This window comes from Carcharodon carcharias, chromosome 20, assembly GCF_017639515.1.
Source record: "Carcharodon carcharias isolate sCarCar2 chromosome 20, sCarCar2.pri, whole genome shotgun sequence".
In the NCBI taxonomy this organism is placed as follows: Eukaryota; Metazoa; Chordata; class Chondrichthyes; order Lamniformes; family Lamnidae; genus Carcharodon; species Carcharodon carcharias.
The window spans coordinates 34,451,299-34,469,621 of record NC_054486.1 but is presented as its reverse complement, the minus strand read 5'-3'; the positions used below and the strand labels follow the sequence as shown (position 1 = coordinate 34,469,621).

General features: G+C 41.2%; 1 protein-coding gene across 16 annotated transcripts in view; it reads left to right on the top strand.

The window, feature by feature from the left end:
- LOC121292797 (coiled-coil domain-containing protein 9-like) overlaps nucleotides 1-18,323 on the top strand; it is a 272,485-nt gene that overhangs the window by 25,349 nt on the left and 228,813 nt on the right. The window contains exon 1 of one of the 16 annotated variants that reach the window (XM_041215194.1): nucleotides 2,753-2,828. The exons of 14 other annotated variants lie outside the window; for them this stretch is intronic. In XM_041215194.1, the coding sequence (XP_041071128.1) occupies nucleotides 2,817-2,828 (12 nt within the window). In that variant the 5' untranslated portion in view covers nucleotides 2,753-2,816. Of the gene's footprint in view, nucleotides 1-2,752; nucleotides 2,829-3,152; nucleotides 3,243-18,323 lie in introns of those variants that run through there. One more of the 16 variants, XM_041215193.1, reaches the window with a different exon arrangement.

Genomic DNA, 18,323 nt, shown 5'->3' with positions numbered 1-18,323 from the left:
TCCTTGAGATTGTTAAGAATGAGCGTGGAGGAGTTGGTGAAGAGCAATTTGAGGAGAAGATCAGAGCATAGGAACTGGAGTGGACAATTCAGGCTCCCAACTCGGCTCCAACATTCAATTAAGGCATTGCTTATCGACTCCAGTTGTAGAGAAAAGGTGAAGTCTCAGTGATCCTGGAGGAATAGGTGGATGAATTTGGCAAAAGAGGATGACGACCGATGGAACTTATTGTGGTTGAGCCAGATCTGGTGATGGATAGCTAATCCAGTTATGTGCCAAATACACTAGTCTGCCCTCCTTGGACTTGAGGGAGCAAAGATGGGGTGCAATTGCTGGTGGAACATCCAGGAATTAATTGGGAAACAACCTCCTTCTCCTTCCAGAGTGTGACAGACAAATGCCTTTCAAACAACATAGGCCTTACATACTGCACCAATTTCCACTTAAACAGCTGTAACAAATCTACCTATGTTTTCCTAGCAGCTTGAAACAGGAGATCCTTCCAAAATAACGAGTCCTGTTATCTTGAACTGATGATCTTCCTGCCAGGTCTGTCGGATCAAAAGGTTTCGCCTGATTTTACGGGGGAAAAAATACCATGCATGATTTTTGAGAATGGTGGTGGATAGTAATTATCAAATGTTCTATAAATATTGGGATTCAATTTTTGACTTGTTTAAAGTGTATGGAATAGTTGAGGTTCCATTTTACAGGGAAATGACCAATACAAGTTATTTAGACTGAAAATCTTCATGAACTGGCTGCATTGGAGCTTGAATGTTACCAAGATTATATTTCTGAATCAACATGATCTGATTACCTTGAGGTTGATGGAAATGGCTGTGTTTGGTGGTTTCATAAGCCTCTAAGGAGACTTTAAACACCGAATGGGAAGGGCACTACATGAAATGGTCCCAGATCAGATGCATGTTTTTCGGAGACGTGTGCTTCCCAGGAATAGAAATTAAATTAAGTGCTAACAGCCCTATGATGGAAATATATATCATAATTTGAGTGTTGCTTAAAAAAGAGCCATGCTATCAAACCTTTTCATTTTTCACTCATCAGGACAGCTTGCAAGATAAATCAACAGTAAAGGGAACAAAACTTATACTGCATGTTGCTCCCTTTACTGTTGGTTTATCTTGTGTGAGTGCAAGACGAAAAGCTTCGATAGCATGGCTCTTTTTTTCAGCAATACTCAAGCTCATTACTACCAAACAACTATTTATATCATTGTTTCCTTTAATTCTACTTTTATTGTAAGTGAAAAAATGGACAATTTTTAAAATCTATTTTGAATGTTATGTAATCTCATCCATCAGCAAATGACTTGGCTAACAGCTAAGCTCCAAAGAAGAAAATTTCGATTCACTGCATTAAGCTTTGCTTTGATGCAGTTTTTAGTTGGATTTCTTTGTGTTTTGGGAGGCTGTGTTTCCGTAAATGCAGCCAGCAGACCCAGATCCAGGCTGAGGTGGCTTTCTGTTACCACTCATTGTGTACATTTAGTCTTTGGTCAGTTAGAGGAACATCGGTTATCCTTTGACCAACAAATAGCTGAAATGTAATACAGAAATCTAGAATGGCTAGAGTTTGAATTGTTGAAATCATAATCATTTGTATGCAGCTTTAAGAATACTTAGAATGTAGAGAATTCAGGAATTAATCAACTGAAAGTAGTGTTTAGCCTAAATTGTGTGAGGCATAATTTAGCTTTAAATACAAGTTTGGGATAATGTTAAGCTTCTAACTGTATATTCTGTCTATCACAAAGATGACCTGCCCCCACCCTAAATTTAGCCCATGCTGTTGAAACCTTTATCCAGATCTTTGTCATTTCCAAACTTGATGTTTCCCAGTCCCAAAAACCTTCTCCAAACTCTCCATTTTGTAGACCTTTGGAATTCCTCTACCTAAGCACCTCCCTTTTAAAATTTTCCTAAAAGTTACTCTCACCAAAACTTTGGTCACCCTTCCAAATAGCTCCTTTGACTTGGTGCCCATTTTTTTCTGATTATGCCTGTACAGCTCCATATGACCTTTTTCCACATTAAAGGCACCATGAAAATGTTTTGAACAAAAGTCTGCAGAATTTTACAGAAGCTCCTAAGCAGGAAAAAATGAGCAGAAAATCCTGTTCACTGGAGACCCCCCCCCCCCTCCCCATAACTACTGGATGAGAAGTGACTGGGGATTTCATGGAGCTTGTTCATATTTTTGTTCTGGATAGGAATAATAAATGAGGTTACAGAGCGTCATATTGTACTAATAATACATGCGGCATTTTTCTCTGTGGAGTAGATAATAATGGTAATATTATTCAAGGTAATTATTATTAAGATCGTCTTGTGAATCCATTTTAAAATGGAAGAAAACTGTTTTTTTTCTTCAAAAGCTGTTTAATACAAGGTATCCTTTTATGTGCCTGCAAATAGTGCCTGATGTTAGCAGTGCACCAGACATCATCTTATATTCAAAATATGTGGAGCTTTCCAAATGGGAGGGAAATCTGAAGAGTAGGTTTAATTTCTGAAGTTTACAATTCTTTTGGTCTCCACAGTAGGGATCTTGTCTATTAAACTGTGTCCGTGGATATGAGACTTTTAACAGTAATCCTGCATGTAGGAGTGGCAGAATAGAATACCCTATGCAGAGCTGTGGATGCATTTGTCAAGCAGCCTAGGCACTTGGCTTGAAGCCTGCAGGCTTTTGTAATCAAAGCATGATCACGATCACCATGCAGTTACTACTGGGACACTGACTGATGCCTCTAGAAGCTGTTTGGAAACAGCCCAGGATTGCTAATATTCAAAATGCACAAAACTGTGAGTGTTTTGTTTTACATTCTAATAGACTGAGGTGGCCTTCATGGTAGATGCGAGTAACAAAATAAGTTCTGTTGTGTCCAGCAGATTGTTGAGTCAAGTGTAAATCTGTATGAACTAAAAATGGCTTGTTAAATGGAACACAGTGCCAGCCATTTGCTGGTTGATCAGCTGAGGTCTGTTTACAGCTGTGGAAACATTGTCAGGAGTCAAGCATTGACTGTTGGGTATGATCAGCACTGTGTATGTATATGCACAGTTTTACATGATGTTTCAAACGCTCCCTTGTGGGAGGTCACTTGAGTCGGCAACTAAAGTGTGACACACTAAGAAAGGCTCCCTGTTCCCGGATTAAGGCAGCAGTCGGAACAGTTATGACTGTGCATTTGTTCTGCCATGTTGAGTGCATTAAAGGTATTGGCATTTAGCACTCTACTGGCTAACAACAGAAATAGCTATTGGCATAAAAAGCTTTGTCATTATGTCACTTAGTTATTTAATTCTTAAAATATCTTTGTAAACCATTGTTTTTTATTTGTACTGTCATGTTATTTTATAGTGCGATCATGCTGTCATTGTTCCCTAGTTTTGTGAATTGTAGAACAGCTGTAGTTTGCTTTATTTCTTTTGTCATCTGAGAATAAAATACTGGTGAACTGAGCTAGTTCCAGGGGGACGGGAATCTTCATATCTTGCTTCAAGCACATGGAAATCTTCAATTCTTTTCACTTTATGCCTAATTATTATTTAAAGATTTATTACCCCCATTGCTGAGCCACAGCCATCTAGTTTCCTTCCTATACATTTGTTATTCTGACGATTGCTGCTACATGCGTCTGACCTATTGTGAATAGTCACAGTGAGTGTATTAAAGGACCAGGGATTTCAATGAATTGACATCAAATGGGATTTTATTTGGAATTGAGTAAAATCCAGTTTATTCTAACTTGAAGTAGCTGTTTGAGACAACGTATTTACGAATATGTATGGAAAATAAATATTTCCGGTTATGCATTGGCAACTTTTGAGTGCTGGCAATTGAACCTTAATATTTAGTCTCCTTATCAGATGTTGGCTTTAAAAGGCCTGGTCAATTAAAAAAAAAATCCTGAAGTATTTTGCTTTGGACCATTCAAGCCACTTGTTTGTTTTTAATTCTTTTGCCTTTCTGTACCTCCTTCTTTCTCCCTCCTCCCTATCTCTTTCCTTTCCTCCTCCCTTTCTCTGTCTTTTTAATTGTGTTCACTTGCTCATTTTTTGTTTGCTTTCTTTCTTGCCCTTTCTTGCTGTAATCCTATCATTCTTGCTCGTGCTCTCGCATTTTTCCCTCTTGTTTTCACTCCTTTGCTTTTTCTCATTCTCTACTTTCTCTTCCTCTCTCGCTTTCTCTCCTGTACCTCTCTTGCTTTTATGCTTTTTCTCCCTGCTGGACCACTGTCTCACACCCCCCTTTCCCCCATCCAAACTTCTCCGCTTGGAATATCACCCTTTTTTTGCTGTAAGTGTCCTCTCTCTGTTCTTTCACCTTTGACAATGGAATACAACTTGCTGTCTTCTCCATATGGGATGTGTGGAATTCTTTTCTGTTTTTTTTTGGTCTGATTTATTATCAAGTACTATGATCAGTTTTTAGGGTACTTACATTTTCAATCAACATAAAAGGGAATGTAAAGTGCACCTGGATTTTACAAAGACTGGTGATTATCAGAAGTGTATCTGGGGCCAATCTTGTTTGACATTTGCTCCATTATTTTGCAATTCCTCGCTCAGACCAGATGTCTGATAATTTAGAGTTGGTGTAGTCCTGCATCTATTTTTATGCCCATATTGGGCAGATGACCTTCATTGAGCTGGATTATAGTTAAATATTGGAATTAGTACTGACCACGATTCATAATGCAAGCATGGATTTGGTTGACCCTTTCTGCTCTGATTGGGACAACTGTATCTACCCTTCAGGAACTTCACTATCAGATGCATTGTGACAGTGGTAGAGTTTATACCTTTGGCAATGTCAACACAGACAGATGTCTACCATTAGCACATGTGGTACCTATGATCTTACTAATATCAAGAAGGTTGAAAATTCTCTCTCTGCCCTTTCTGGTTTTGTGGTATCTCTTGGTATAACCTGGAATCTAAACCCCTCCATCTCTACCTTTTTTCTAACGCCCTCCTTAATACCCAGCTCCTCGAGTTTTTGCTCACTCCTAATGCCTTTCTGTTTTGACATCCATTTTTATCTGCTTATGCTTCTGTAAGGTGCCTTGGGATGTTTACAACACCTTTATGTAGAATAATGCAAATTGATAATTAGTAATTATAAGTACTAATTGCTTTCTGTAATCATGACCTTTTGACTTTGTAGATGAGTCTTTGTACTGTTATTTCTGAGAGATTTTAACTTAGGAAGCAGTTAAAGTCGAAAACCTTTTTGAACCTGTGGGGTTCTAGTGTGAAATTATTTCCTACATTCAACCAATTCCCTTGCTGGCCCTGTTTAAACGCAGGTAGTTGGTGAACATTTGATACATGGCTAGGGGAATTCTTGAGTTTTATTTCTCTTTTTTTGCCTGATTGTTTTGAGTTACAGCTTTATAATCATTGCTGGATTCTACCACCTCCCTTCAATTGAAAGGAAAAATCAATTAACTAGTGTTTCCAGATCATTGTATCCTTTTAATTGAAACTTTCAAAATTCAGAATAGAACAAAATCATTTGATTTGTTGTGACTATGCTGGTGCTAGCTCCGTGTTAGAAATTCATTATATAAATTTCACTACCCCTTGCCCAAATGCTTCAAGTATTTAATTTTCTTCAGTGTCATTGACACTTTGGACCATCTCCTTATTATGCACTCACTAACCTATGGAAATAATTCTCGCTAATTGTCCTGTACAGCTGTTTCAGTCAACTTTAAGAAGCTTCCATCTCAATGTTTTCTTTGGCAGTGTTTACACACTTAGCTTTATCAAATCTGACATCATAACTATATTCTGTTCATTCCTAGTTAGAAAACTTTGTGCCTTTTTCCATGGCCTGAACATTATTTTAGAGACCATATATAGTTTGGTGGCAAACAGTTTAATTTTTTTTAACAGTACTTCCTTCACAGAGACTGAGGTGGTTTGAGACTCTTGGCATATAATTGGTCAATAATCTCACTGAACTAATTTTACAAGTATAAATTGCGATGGAAGAGGAATGGAAATTTCTTACTGGAACTGTGATTTTGAGGTTGTGTTTGAAATATGAGATAAGCTCTCAACAGGCCATGCAAGCTGAATTGGGCCATGCGGAGCTTGTTTATTTTGGTGCAAAAGCAAAATACTGCAGATGCTGGAAATCTGAAATAAAATCAGAAAACGCTGGAAATACTCAGGTCAGGCAGCATCAGTGAAGAGAAACAGCGTTAATGTTTCAGCCCATAATCCTTCATCAGAACTGAGGAAAGATTGAAAAGTAATTAGTTTTGAGCAAGTGAGGGGAGGGGGTAGACAGAACAAAAGGGAGGGTCTGTGACAGGGTGGAAGGCAGGAGATTTTAAATGACAGGTTTCATAGTACAAAAGCCAACGGGAATGGTAATGGGTATTGTAAAGAAATAAAAGATGTGTCTAAATGAGGTATAAATGGCTGCATAGCAGCTATCCAAATGTAAATGGAAGAAATAAAGAAAGAGGATGAGAAAAAACCCAACCAGAAAATCAAACAGGAAACAAAATGGGGACAGAGGTTAATATCAAAAATTGTTGACCTCCAAGTCCCCAGAAGGCTGCAGAGTGCCTAGGCGAAAGATGGGATGCTGTTCCTCAAGATTGTTCCAATGAAGCTTAATGCAATGTAGTAGGTCATGGACAGAAAGTTCAGAGTGAGAGCAAGGTGGAACATTGAAATGACTAGTGGCAGGAAGCTAAGGTCACACCTGCAGCGAGAGGATGAGACATTCGACTGTGCAATACAGATTTGAAGCAACTGCCATTTTCCAACTATCCACTCCAGCCAATGCCTTAACCTCCCACACTTGAACACAGTATGAAATGGAGTGAAGGACCACCCCCAAAGACCCCCCCTTTCCCCCAATCAGCTCTATTAAACAGGATCGTGAAGTATTTGCAGTTGCTGGATTATTTCTTCTGGCTGTAGGTGCAATTGTGTGCATTTTTGGAGTTTTCCTACACTTGACTAAAGTTTGAATACTCCATGTGGGCTGATCTTATAAAATGTTGTGCTGAAAAAAGTTGCTTACTTACATGAATGGCCTGGTAGGGCTTCCTCTGGGAATTGAACATGATCGGGGGAATGAAGATGGGGACAGGTAGAGCAGGACAGGTTGCTAGAAGAGGGATAAGGACCAACATTTGCAAGATTCTTGTTACCTGTGTGGATGTGAACAAGGACTGCAGAGTGGATGGGCAAACTGACCATACCACCATGGTAGGGAGCCATTCAATTGACCGGGGGGTAGGGGGAAGGGGAGTGAAAAGAAATGTGGTAATAATAGGAGACAGTATAATTAAGGGGATAGATACTGTTTACTGCAGCTGTCACTAGGAGTTCTGATGCCTGGTGCCAGGATTAAAGACATCTTGTGCTGGAGATGAACTTAAGAGTTGGAGGGGAGGATCCAGTTATCGTGGTCCACGTAGGAACCAACAATAAATGCAGAATTAGGTATGATGTTTTGTTAAAAGAGTTTCGGGAGTTGGAGCCCAAATTGAAATCTCAAAGGTAATGATCTCTGCATTGTTACTTGAGCCATGTGCCAATTAGCATAGGATGAAGCAGATTAGAGAATTAAACATGTAGCTCAGAGTGGTGTTGGTGGGGAATAGGGTTTTTGATTCATGGAGCTCTGGCATCAGTACTAGGGAAAGAGGGAACTGTTCTGTTGGGATTAAACCCAGCTGGTTTCAGTGTCCTGGTGAATTGTTTAACCAGGGCAGTGGATAGGGACCTTAATTAAAAGGTGGGGGAGGGTTCATGTGAAGGAAGATTCTGAAAAACTGAAGAGAAGTCTAAGCAACAGAGCAGTGTAGTGATTTTGGTAAAGATGAGCAGAGTGAGATAGGAAGAGACAGTTTAATGGTAATAGTGCAACAGTGAATAAGGCCCAGGCAAAGAATAGTAGTTTTCTAAAAAAAAATTAAAGGCTCTTTATCTGAATGCCTGAAGCATTCGTAACAACATAGGTGAACTAGCTGCATAGAGAGAAATGGATTTGAACTAATTGCCATTACAGAGCCATGGTTACAGAGTGACGGAGTTGGAAAATAAGTATTCCAGGACATAGAACATTTGAAAAAGATAGTCAGAATTAAATAGGAGGAGAATGAACCTTGGTAGTAATGGGCGATAGAAGGACAGTAGTAAGAAAGGATCTTGGCTCAGAAGATTGGGGAGTAGAATTAGTATGGGTGGAAGTTTGAAATAAAAAGGGTCAGAAAACATTGGTGGGAGTAGTTTATAGTTCCTGAACAGTAATTGTACTGTTGGGCAGAGCATTAAGCAAGAAATAATTGGAGCTTGTAAGAAAGGCAATGTAATAGTTATGGGGGATTTTAATCTTCATATGACTGGAAAATTAAATTGGCAAAGGTAGTGTCTTGCCCAGTAAAAGGCAAGTCATATTCATAACTTTAAACGTGGACATGCTCATATGGAAGCTTCTGGAACTGCCTGAGTTTTATTTAAAAATGAACACTGCTGAGCTGTTAAGATGGCTGCCAAGGGGCTCAGGTGATCATTGCAACTTGAACCCAGAATATCAAGCTTCTGGAAAGTTCAGAATTGAATCATACTGGTTGGGAGTCTCCCCTTGAATGGACATGCCTAGACAGCATACCTTTGTGGAATTCATGTCTGCCATTGTATGAAGCTTACTCCAGTTGATGGACTTCTCCTAGAATCTATATATTCAGCTTTACAATGTAATAAAGGAAAGCTGATATACCAGTTAACCGCAAGTGTGAATAATCACCATCTACCCTTCTATTGTATATTAATAGCTATTAACCATGTGACTTAACCTTGTTTTCTGATACCGAAAACCGTTTATCCAAAACTCAAACGACTTGGGGCAGTCTGCAGGATAATGGAGAAGACAACAGCTGCAGAAAAAGGCTGTGCCACCTTTTAAGAACTGTGAGCTTTAAAAAAGCTTTAAAAAGACTATTACAAGCCTGATTCCAAAACTCGAGTTCACCTATAAAGAAAATGTACCTCCTGATACAACAGCCATCAGGGCCTGACTTCATGGCCTGCAATGACCCTCATTGAAGTAATCCTGATATCCAACCCTAGCCATCAGAACCGCAATTCAAATGGGAAAACACGTCCTCCTTCACTGGACTCTCAAAGACGCATGAACTGTTAATCCTACTTTAGGTTTAATACTTGTAGATGAGCACCATCTTCTTTAATTGTATTTTTCTCGAGTGTGTGGTGGGTGACTGAGGTAGTGTTTAGGTCTTTTGAGGTGAGTATGTGAATTAATGCATCTTTGTTTAAACCCATAAAAGTCTGCTGCTGATATTTTTTAAAGTGACCACACATTAACAGGGGTATAGAAACACACACATCTGCCTTTTCAAAAACAAACCACACTGATTACTAACAGAAGGCAGGGGAATTGGGGTTTCAGTTTATCTCTCCTCCCCTGTCTGTGGTTTGGAAGTTGAGCTTGTGGAACACTTTTGCAATAGATTCATGGAATAACAGGCTGTGGAACCAATTGAGAACAAATTTGGATTTAGTGTTGTGTAATGAGGCTGCCTTGACCTGGTGGAGTGGCTCATATGCTCTGATCCCTTGAACGATGCTGTCAGGAGCTCTTTCCCTTGGTAGGGTCAGCTGTGGTGGTAAGATTGGGGATAGGTGCCAGACAAACTGCGGTCCTAAAAGTCCTCAACAGCAGAACAGGAGAAGGAAGACTGTGCACCTCATCAGCTGTAAAGGTGGAAGAAGGCTGCAGTGGCAAGGTGGTCCTGATCATCGTGGTTTGACAGGTAGGTGAAATTTGACCACCAGCCCATCAAGATCGTGCGGTCAATGACAGCGCCCAAGCTTCCCATGGTAAACAAAGTCATGTGCAGGCTTCTATGAGAGTCCATTTGCTGAGACCTGTGGTGATGGAGAATTGCTGATGGGGTCAGGTCTGTGAATCCCTAGTAAAGAACCTGTGCACAGGCAGCAGATGCATAGATTTCCACGGACACCTATGTTGGGACAGAGGTATCTTTGGGCAGCAGCATCTGTGACAGCAGTTCTCTCCAGGATACCCTCTTCACCCCATATGGCGAGGGGGCTAGAAAAGATGTCCTAAAAATAGGCTGTCCCACTTCTGGCTGGGAACTGCACCCTGTGAGATCACCATCTTTTTGGCCTAAGAAAGTAAACTTTAAATTTTGCAACTTGGAATATTAGAACATTTATGGCTAATCTCAAGAGTGACTGACTGGAAAGAACTTTGGTAATATCACGTGAACTATCAAGACTCCAAATTGACATTGCTGCCCTCAGTGAGACCCACTTTCCTGGGGGAGGGCAGCTGAAGAAATGAGCAGGGATGCACCTTCTACGGGAAAGGAAAGGCTGACACCAGCCCTGTGTCCACAGAGTTGGTTTTGCCATCCAGAATAGGATCTTGGATGTACTGCCAAAACTCCCCATTCGTACAAATAAAAGGTTCATGATACCTCACCTACAGCTCAGTTGCAAGCAGTTTGCCCTGATTCTTGATTCTAATGAAGGTATTAAGGAAAAGTTCTATTCTGACTTTGAACACCCCCCCTGCCCCCCCCAACCCGGTGTCATACCAAAGGAAGAAAAGATCATCTTCCTGGGGGACTTTAATGCCAGGGTTGGCTATGACTCTGATGTTCGGAGAAAAATCATTGGGTTGGAAAAGCCAATGCAATTCGTGTCATCCTGCTGATAGTGTGCACATTATGGTTTCATTATAGCAAATGCTCTGTTCTGCCAGAAGGACAAATACAAAATCAGATGGAAGCATCCTAAATCAAAGGCACCTCCTGGATTATGTCATTTGTTGAGGGCATGTCTCTAAGTGACGTCTGTATCACTCAATGCATGTGGGAGACAACTGATGCCTGCTGGACAGATCATTGACTTGTTCAATTGGTGATTAACATCTACCTAGCACCAAAACATAGCAAACCCAAAAGTCCAAGAGAGAAGATTAATATCTGTTCTAAAGCAGCCCCACCAAAAAGAGTGCAGCTCACAGCCAATCTGGAAAATCTCACATCTCCAACTCTATTCCAGAAAGTAGGAACAAATAAAGTCAGCTGTACTAGACTCCTGTGCCCAGACCATTGGGTTCAAACATTGTTGTCACCATGTCTGATTTGACAAAAATGCTGAAATGTGACGACCTGGAACAAAAATGACCAACCTTCATCACCTGGCAGAGCAACCCAAGGTTGCAAGTAAAGGCAGCTCATCGTTTACACCCAAAGACAAATCTGGAAGATAAAGGACAGGTGGTAGGAAGAGATCCTTAGAGATCTAGCAATATGCTGACCATCGTGACGTGAAGCTTATTTGAATCCACCAGGGCTATCTATAGACCAAGGTCAAATGGACAAAATCCCCTTCACTCACAGGATAGTGTCTCTTCTTAAGGATGACAATCCTATCCAGGAACATTGGAATAGACGTTTTCTACTGTTCAACTGTGAATCCATAGTGAAGCTAATGCTACACCCCTAAGTACCTCAATGGTTCACCTCCCGATTCTATCACATAGATGAGAGAGCTGCAAAAACCATCAAACAGATTGTCATGCCCCAGTATATTGTGAACTTTCAGGCAATACTTATGTTAAAAAAAAAACTGGACACAGTCTATTAAAATGATTGCTGCAAATCATGTGACCTTTAGTATTTGAGCTACAGGCAGTATCAAGCTTCAAATGAATACTTAATTAAATATAGACATTCACAGCTGTCTGGAGATTTCAGGTATCTTTGTTTAAGGATGGGCTAATGCAAAAGGACTATAGAATCTCCAGTTTGCCTGTCTCCCGGGTTCATCCTAAGCAAAAGGGCTGATCGAAACTGAATTGGCAGACTGATGCTTCCTCGGTATGATTGTTCCCATCCAAACCAGGCTGAATCTCAAAGATGTTAAACCACAAAACAATATGTTGGAAGCACCATAAACACCATACCTTATTTGGAAAGGACTTTGAACTTGTAAAAGTCAGATTGTGAGACAGCCATTGTCTGCGTTTAACAATCAGCAAAGGTTGTTTGCAGGCAGTTCTGCCAAAAAGCCACCGAACCAACAGTTTGTTGGCAGAAAGCCAGACCATGAACTAGCTGCAAGTCACCAAGCAGTCAAAGTACTTAACAGCAATACCTTGAAAACAAGAGATCTCAGCAGCGAGAAAGAGAGAGACTCCGCTAGCCTGTTCCAGCTTCAAGTTCACCTGAGAACCAACCTCCTAAAAATTCAACTGCAAGTAAACTCACTGTCTGCTGAGAATCCTTCACTTTAGAAGACCTTCACTTCAACTTTTAAGGCATCAAAACTGTCCAAGAATCTACAGGCCAGCCATGTGAGAGCCTGCGTTCGTAAATCAGAGACTGATCAGAGACTGAGACAACAATAATCTGTAAAAGTGCATTACTTCATAGAAAACCTTCTTTTCGAGAACAAGTGTGTGAGGTGGTGCATTTAATTTGGGGTAAGTACATGAGAGAAAATGACCACTTTTTACACTCTCAAAAGCTTGCTGCTGAATTATATTAATTGGGGCCACAAGAGTAAGAAAATACACATCTCCATACTAAACTTAATGATCATGGGCAGTAAGGGAACATATATATATCCTGTCCATGATGGAATGAAAAACAACAAAGCTTGTAGCCCTGATGGCATTCCAGCCGAGGTCTTCAAAGCTGGTGGGCTTTACACTTATCCATGTACTCATCCTATGGACCTGAGAGAGAAAAAGCACTCCCCCTGACTTCATGAACATGACAGTTGTAACTATTGTCAAGAAGGGAGATGAAGCATACTGTGGAAACTATTGAAGTATTTCCCTCTTGTCCATAGCAGGGGAAATCCTGACATGCATTCTCTTGAATTGCCTACTTCCTGTGGTTGAGGGAATCCTCCCTGACCCACGGTGGTTTTAGACCTTCCAGATGAACCTCTGACATGTCTTTGTTGGCGGACAAATCCAAGAAAAATAACACGAACGACACCAGATACTCTCATTGCCTTCATCGACCTGACCAAAGCATTTAATTCAGTAAATTGAGTTCTGTGGATTGTACTTCAAAGATTTGGATGTTCAAAAGCTTCATTACAATCCTGCAATTGCTTCATGATGATATGATCATAACTGCCCTGAGTGGGAGACCTGAAACAGGCGACTTCAAAATCCAGACTAGGGTCAAGAAAGGCTGTGTGACGGCCCCATAATATTAAATAATGATGATAGCTGATCACTACATCAAAGGTCAACTGCCCTCTGGTGTCAGTATTAAAGACCACCTAGATAGAAAACTCTTTATCTTCAGTCACCTCTGTGCCAAAACTAAACTGACTACTGTACAATAGAAATACATGGTCTACAGTTTGCTGAGGTGGTGTTGCCCATTCTGCACCAGATTTGCAAGCCATCATCGATCTCTTCAATTCTGCATGCAGGAGACTCGGCCTGTCCTTGAATGTTGCCAAAGCACAACTTGCATCAACCCACTCCTGTTTAGCCAAATATTCCACCTCCCATATATATTGAAGGGGAGGCTCTGGCATAAATTGAGCACTTCACATACCTTGGCAGCCACCCCTCTCAAAAGGCCATTGATGAGATCCAACAATGGATCAGCTGTGACAGCTCAGCCTTCTACAAATTACAGGAGAGAGCGTTTGACAAAAAAGACTTCCGCAAGTCAACAGAAGTCCTTGTGTACAGAGCAGTTGTCATCACAACACTCCTGTACTGCAGTGAGCTCTGGACTGTGCATCAGTGACGCACAACAGTACTAGAGAAATTCCATCAGCAATACCTCCGCCACATCCTCCAGATTCAATGAGGGGGTCTGTTGAGTAAAGGCTTGTGTCGTACTTGAAGCCAGCTCCACAGACATTCAGGCAAAACTCCTGCAAAATCGACTGATGTATTAGACACTGTCCGGATAGCAGCAAAGTGTCTCCCCTGCCAGGTCCCGTTTTCTCAACTCTCAATGGCCAGCATTCTAGGCGAGAGCAAAGAAAACACTTCAAAGACACTCTGAAGGTCTCCTTGAAGCGCAGCAGCATTGATGCTAATGACTTTGTGGAGCTCAATCATTCAAAATGGTGACTTGTCCATCATGCTTTTGAGTGCAAATGTCTTCATGATGAGGTAGAGTGGTGGCAGAGAAGGAAAGGGAGCAAATCCTGCACTCCAGATCCTGCTATGTGGTGAGACGTTCCGTCCCATGTGCTCAAAGACCTGCGACTCGAGAATCGGCCTCTTCAGTCACATGAAGACCCATGGTAAGGACTTGCGCTCCTGATTAGATGTGAACTGATGACCATGATTTAATCTCGCAGTTAAAGACGCTTGTGGGAGTGGACTGTGATCATATTACTATTGAATTCCATGTTAAGTTTGAGAATGACATATATTCAAGTCCCAAACAAGAATCCTAAACTTAAATCCAAAAGAAACCCTTTACTCTAACCTTAACCCCAACCCTAATGTTGACTGGGTAAATAGGCTAAAAGGTATGGCGGTAAATAAATAGTGGGAACCATTAATATAAATTATTTAAAAATTTTCAGCAAAATTATTCTTTTCTAAAAAAACGAAAATCTGCTGAGATCAATCCATCCTTGATTAACTAGGGAAGTTAAGAATAGTATTGGATTAAAAGAAGAGGCTTACAATATTTTGAAGAATAGTAATAAAGCTGAGGATTGGAAGGGTTTTAGAAAGCAGTAAAGGGTGACCAAAAGTTGATCAGAAGGAATAAACCAGAATGACAGTAATCTAGCCAGGAATATAAGAAAGGAAAGCAATTATAATTCAAAGTGTAAAAAAAAGTGATTAAAGTAAATGTTGGAAATAGCCTGGGGAATAAGGAAATGGCAGGGACTTAGTACAGACTAGAAATAGATGGTAATCAGAGAGCTAATTAGAGCGAAGAAATTATCAGGAAGGTATAAAGTATTAGAGAAACTTTAGGAACTAAAAGCCAACAAATCCCAGGATCTCCTACATCCCATGGTTCTAAAAGAGGGAACTACAGAGATGGGTTTGCACTGTCATGATTTTCCAAAATTCCAAAACAGTCTCAGTGGATTGGAAATGATCAAATTCAACACTGCTTTTCAAGAAAGGACAGAGAGAGAAAACAGGGAACTACAGATCAGTTTTCTCTAGGGGAAAACTCTTCACTGATTGGAGTCATACCTAGCACAAAGAAAGATGGTTATGGTTGTTGGAGGTCAATCTTCTCAGCCCTGGGACATCGCTGCATGAGTTCCTCAGGGTAGTGTCCTAGAATCTTCAGCTGCTTCATCAATGACCTTCCCTCCATCGTAAGGTCAGAAGTGGGGATGTTTACTGACTGCACAATGCTTAGCACCATTCACAATTCAGATACTGAAGCAGTCTGTCCAGATCTTGCTGCATATGGACGCAATGCTCAGGCTTGGGCTGTTAAGTGGCAAGTAACATTTGTGCCATACAAGTGCCAGGCAATGACCATCTCCAACAAGAGAGAACCTAACCATCCCCCCATGACCTTCAATGGCATTTACATCACTGAATCCCCCACTATCAACATCCTGGGGGGGTTACCATTGACTGGAACCCGAACTAGACCAGCCTTATGAATACTGTGACTACAAGAGTAGGTCTGAGGCGAGAAACCCACCTCCCAACTCTCAAACCATCATCTGCAAGGCACAAGTCAGGAGTGTGATGGAATACTCTCCACTTGTGTGGGTGAGCAGCCCCAACAACACTTGAGGACACTATCCAGGACAAAGCACTGCGCTTGATTGGCACTGCCTTCAACATTCATTCACTCCACTATCATTGCACAGTGGCAGCAGTGTGTACCATCTACAAGATGCACTGCAGCAACCCACCAAGACTTCTTCAACAGCACCTTCCAAATCCGTGACCTCCACCTAGGAGGACAAGGGCAGCGGATGCATGGGAACACCAACACCTGCAAGTTCTCCGCCAAGCCACACACCATCCTGACTTGGACCTATATCACCATTCCTTCACTATCGCTGGGTCAAAATCCTGGATCTCTCTTCCTAACGGCACAGTGGGTGTACCTACTACATGTGGACTGCAGTGGCTCAAGAAGGTGGCTCACCACCACCGCCTCAAAGGCAATTGGAGATGGACTAACCAGCAATGCCCCCATCCCACGAACGAATAAATAAAAAGTCTGACATCAGTTGTCAGAAAATGATGGAATCTATTATTAAGAGAATCTTAGCATTGCACTTGGGGAAACCGTAATATGAATAGACAGAGTAAACATGGCTTTACAAAGGGCAATCCTGTTTCAAAAATATTTTGGAGCTTGAGGATGTAACTAGTAGGATACATAAAGGGGAACCAGTAGCTTTGGTATTCCTGGATTTCTAAAAGGCATTTGATGAGGTCCTGCACAAGGTTAATACACCAGACAAGGGCTAATGAAGTTAGGGTAATATATTAGCATAGAAGATTGATTAATGGACATGAAGCAGACAGTAGGAATAAATGGGAAATTTCCCATGTTGGCAGGCTGTGACTCGTGGAATGTCACAAGGATCAGTGCTGGGCCTCAGCTATTTACAACCTGTATTTAATGACTTTGATTAAGAGACCGAGATTAATGTATCCAAGATTGCTGATAATGCAAAGCTAGGTGGGAATGTAAGCTATGAGGAGGATGTGAATTGGTTGCAAAGATATTAACAGGTTAAGTAAGTGAGCAACAAGGCAACAGGGTATAAAAGGTCTGAGGTTATTCAGTTTGATAGGAAGAATAGAAGATCGCAATGTTGTTTCTAAAGGCATGCAACTTTTAAATGTTGATGTTCAGAGATTTGGGTGAATTCTTACAAGGAACATTCAAATTTAGCATGCAGATACATCAAACAATTTGGAAAGTAAATAGCATGTTGGTTTTTATTGTAAGGGGTTTGGAGTACATAAGTAAGGAAATTTTGCCATAGCAGTTGTAGAGCTTTGGCGAGACCCCACCTGGAGTCCTGCGCATAGTTTTGGTTTCCGTATCCAAGGAAGGATATAATTGACTTGGAGACAGTACAGTGAAGGGTCACTAGGTTGGCTACTGGGTTGAGGGGTTTCCCTGTGATGAGAAGCTGAGCAAATTGGGTCTGTGCTGTCTGGAGTTTAGAAGAATAAGAGGTTATCTCATTGAAGCATACAGAAATCTGATTGGGCTTGATATGGTGGACAGAGGTTGTTTCCCTTGGCTGGAGCATCTAGAACATGGCACAGTCTCCGTATAATAAGTTCACCATTTAGGACCGAGATGATGAGACACTTCTTCCCTCTTGTGAAACTTTGGAATTCTGTACACCAGAATATTGTGGTGCTCCACTATCGAATATACTCAGGATCATGATAAAATAAACAGATTTTGATCTCTCTGAATCAAGGGATATGGGGAGTGGGGAGAAAAGTGAAGTTGAGGAAGAAGATCAGCCATGATCTTTTTGAACGGTGGAGGGGCCTAAGCTGTACTCCTGTTGCCATTTCTTATATTACTAGGTGAGGAGAGATGGGTCTCAGCAGGAGGCTATGTCTGCAGAGGGCCTTTGGGGATTAATTATCTTATCTAAACTTCAGTGAGGATCAATGCATTAGACTTCTTTGTTTCGCAAAAGAGGTCATGAGTAAAATCTACCAACTGCAGCAGCCACAGCTGCAGTCTCGAAATAGGATAGGATAGCATTGCCTATGGCTGTCAAAGTGACAGTGGCTTTTAATTTTTATGCATCTGGCTCCTTTAGCCTGCTGCTGGAGATAGGACCACATCTCCTGGTTGGCAGTATACCACTTTAAAAGGGAGGCCATTGAGGCTCTCTATACCAAGATGAAGAGAAGCGTATTTATTTTATTCCTCTTGCCAGAGATGGGTAGAAGCTGTAAGCACGAGGTTTTAAATGGATTGGAGGCTTCCTCTTGGCACAGGGAGGCAGCCATTGACTGTATCGCGTTGCGTGCTCCTCATGTAAACTTTGGCGTGTTCCTGAGACAAAGGGGATTCCAGTCCCTCAAAATGCAGCTGGTGTGCAACCACAGGCAATGCATCGTGTAGATGAATGCCTGTTATCCTAGATGCTGTCACAAGGAACATTTATAGAGCACTACTGGCATTCTCGAGCAAGTTTTCAATTGCCTGGATTGCTCTGGAGTAGCCCTGTAATACTCAGCAGAATGGGTAGCACGATTGTGCAGCATACTGCAACAAATCTTGCCGCTATCACATA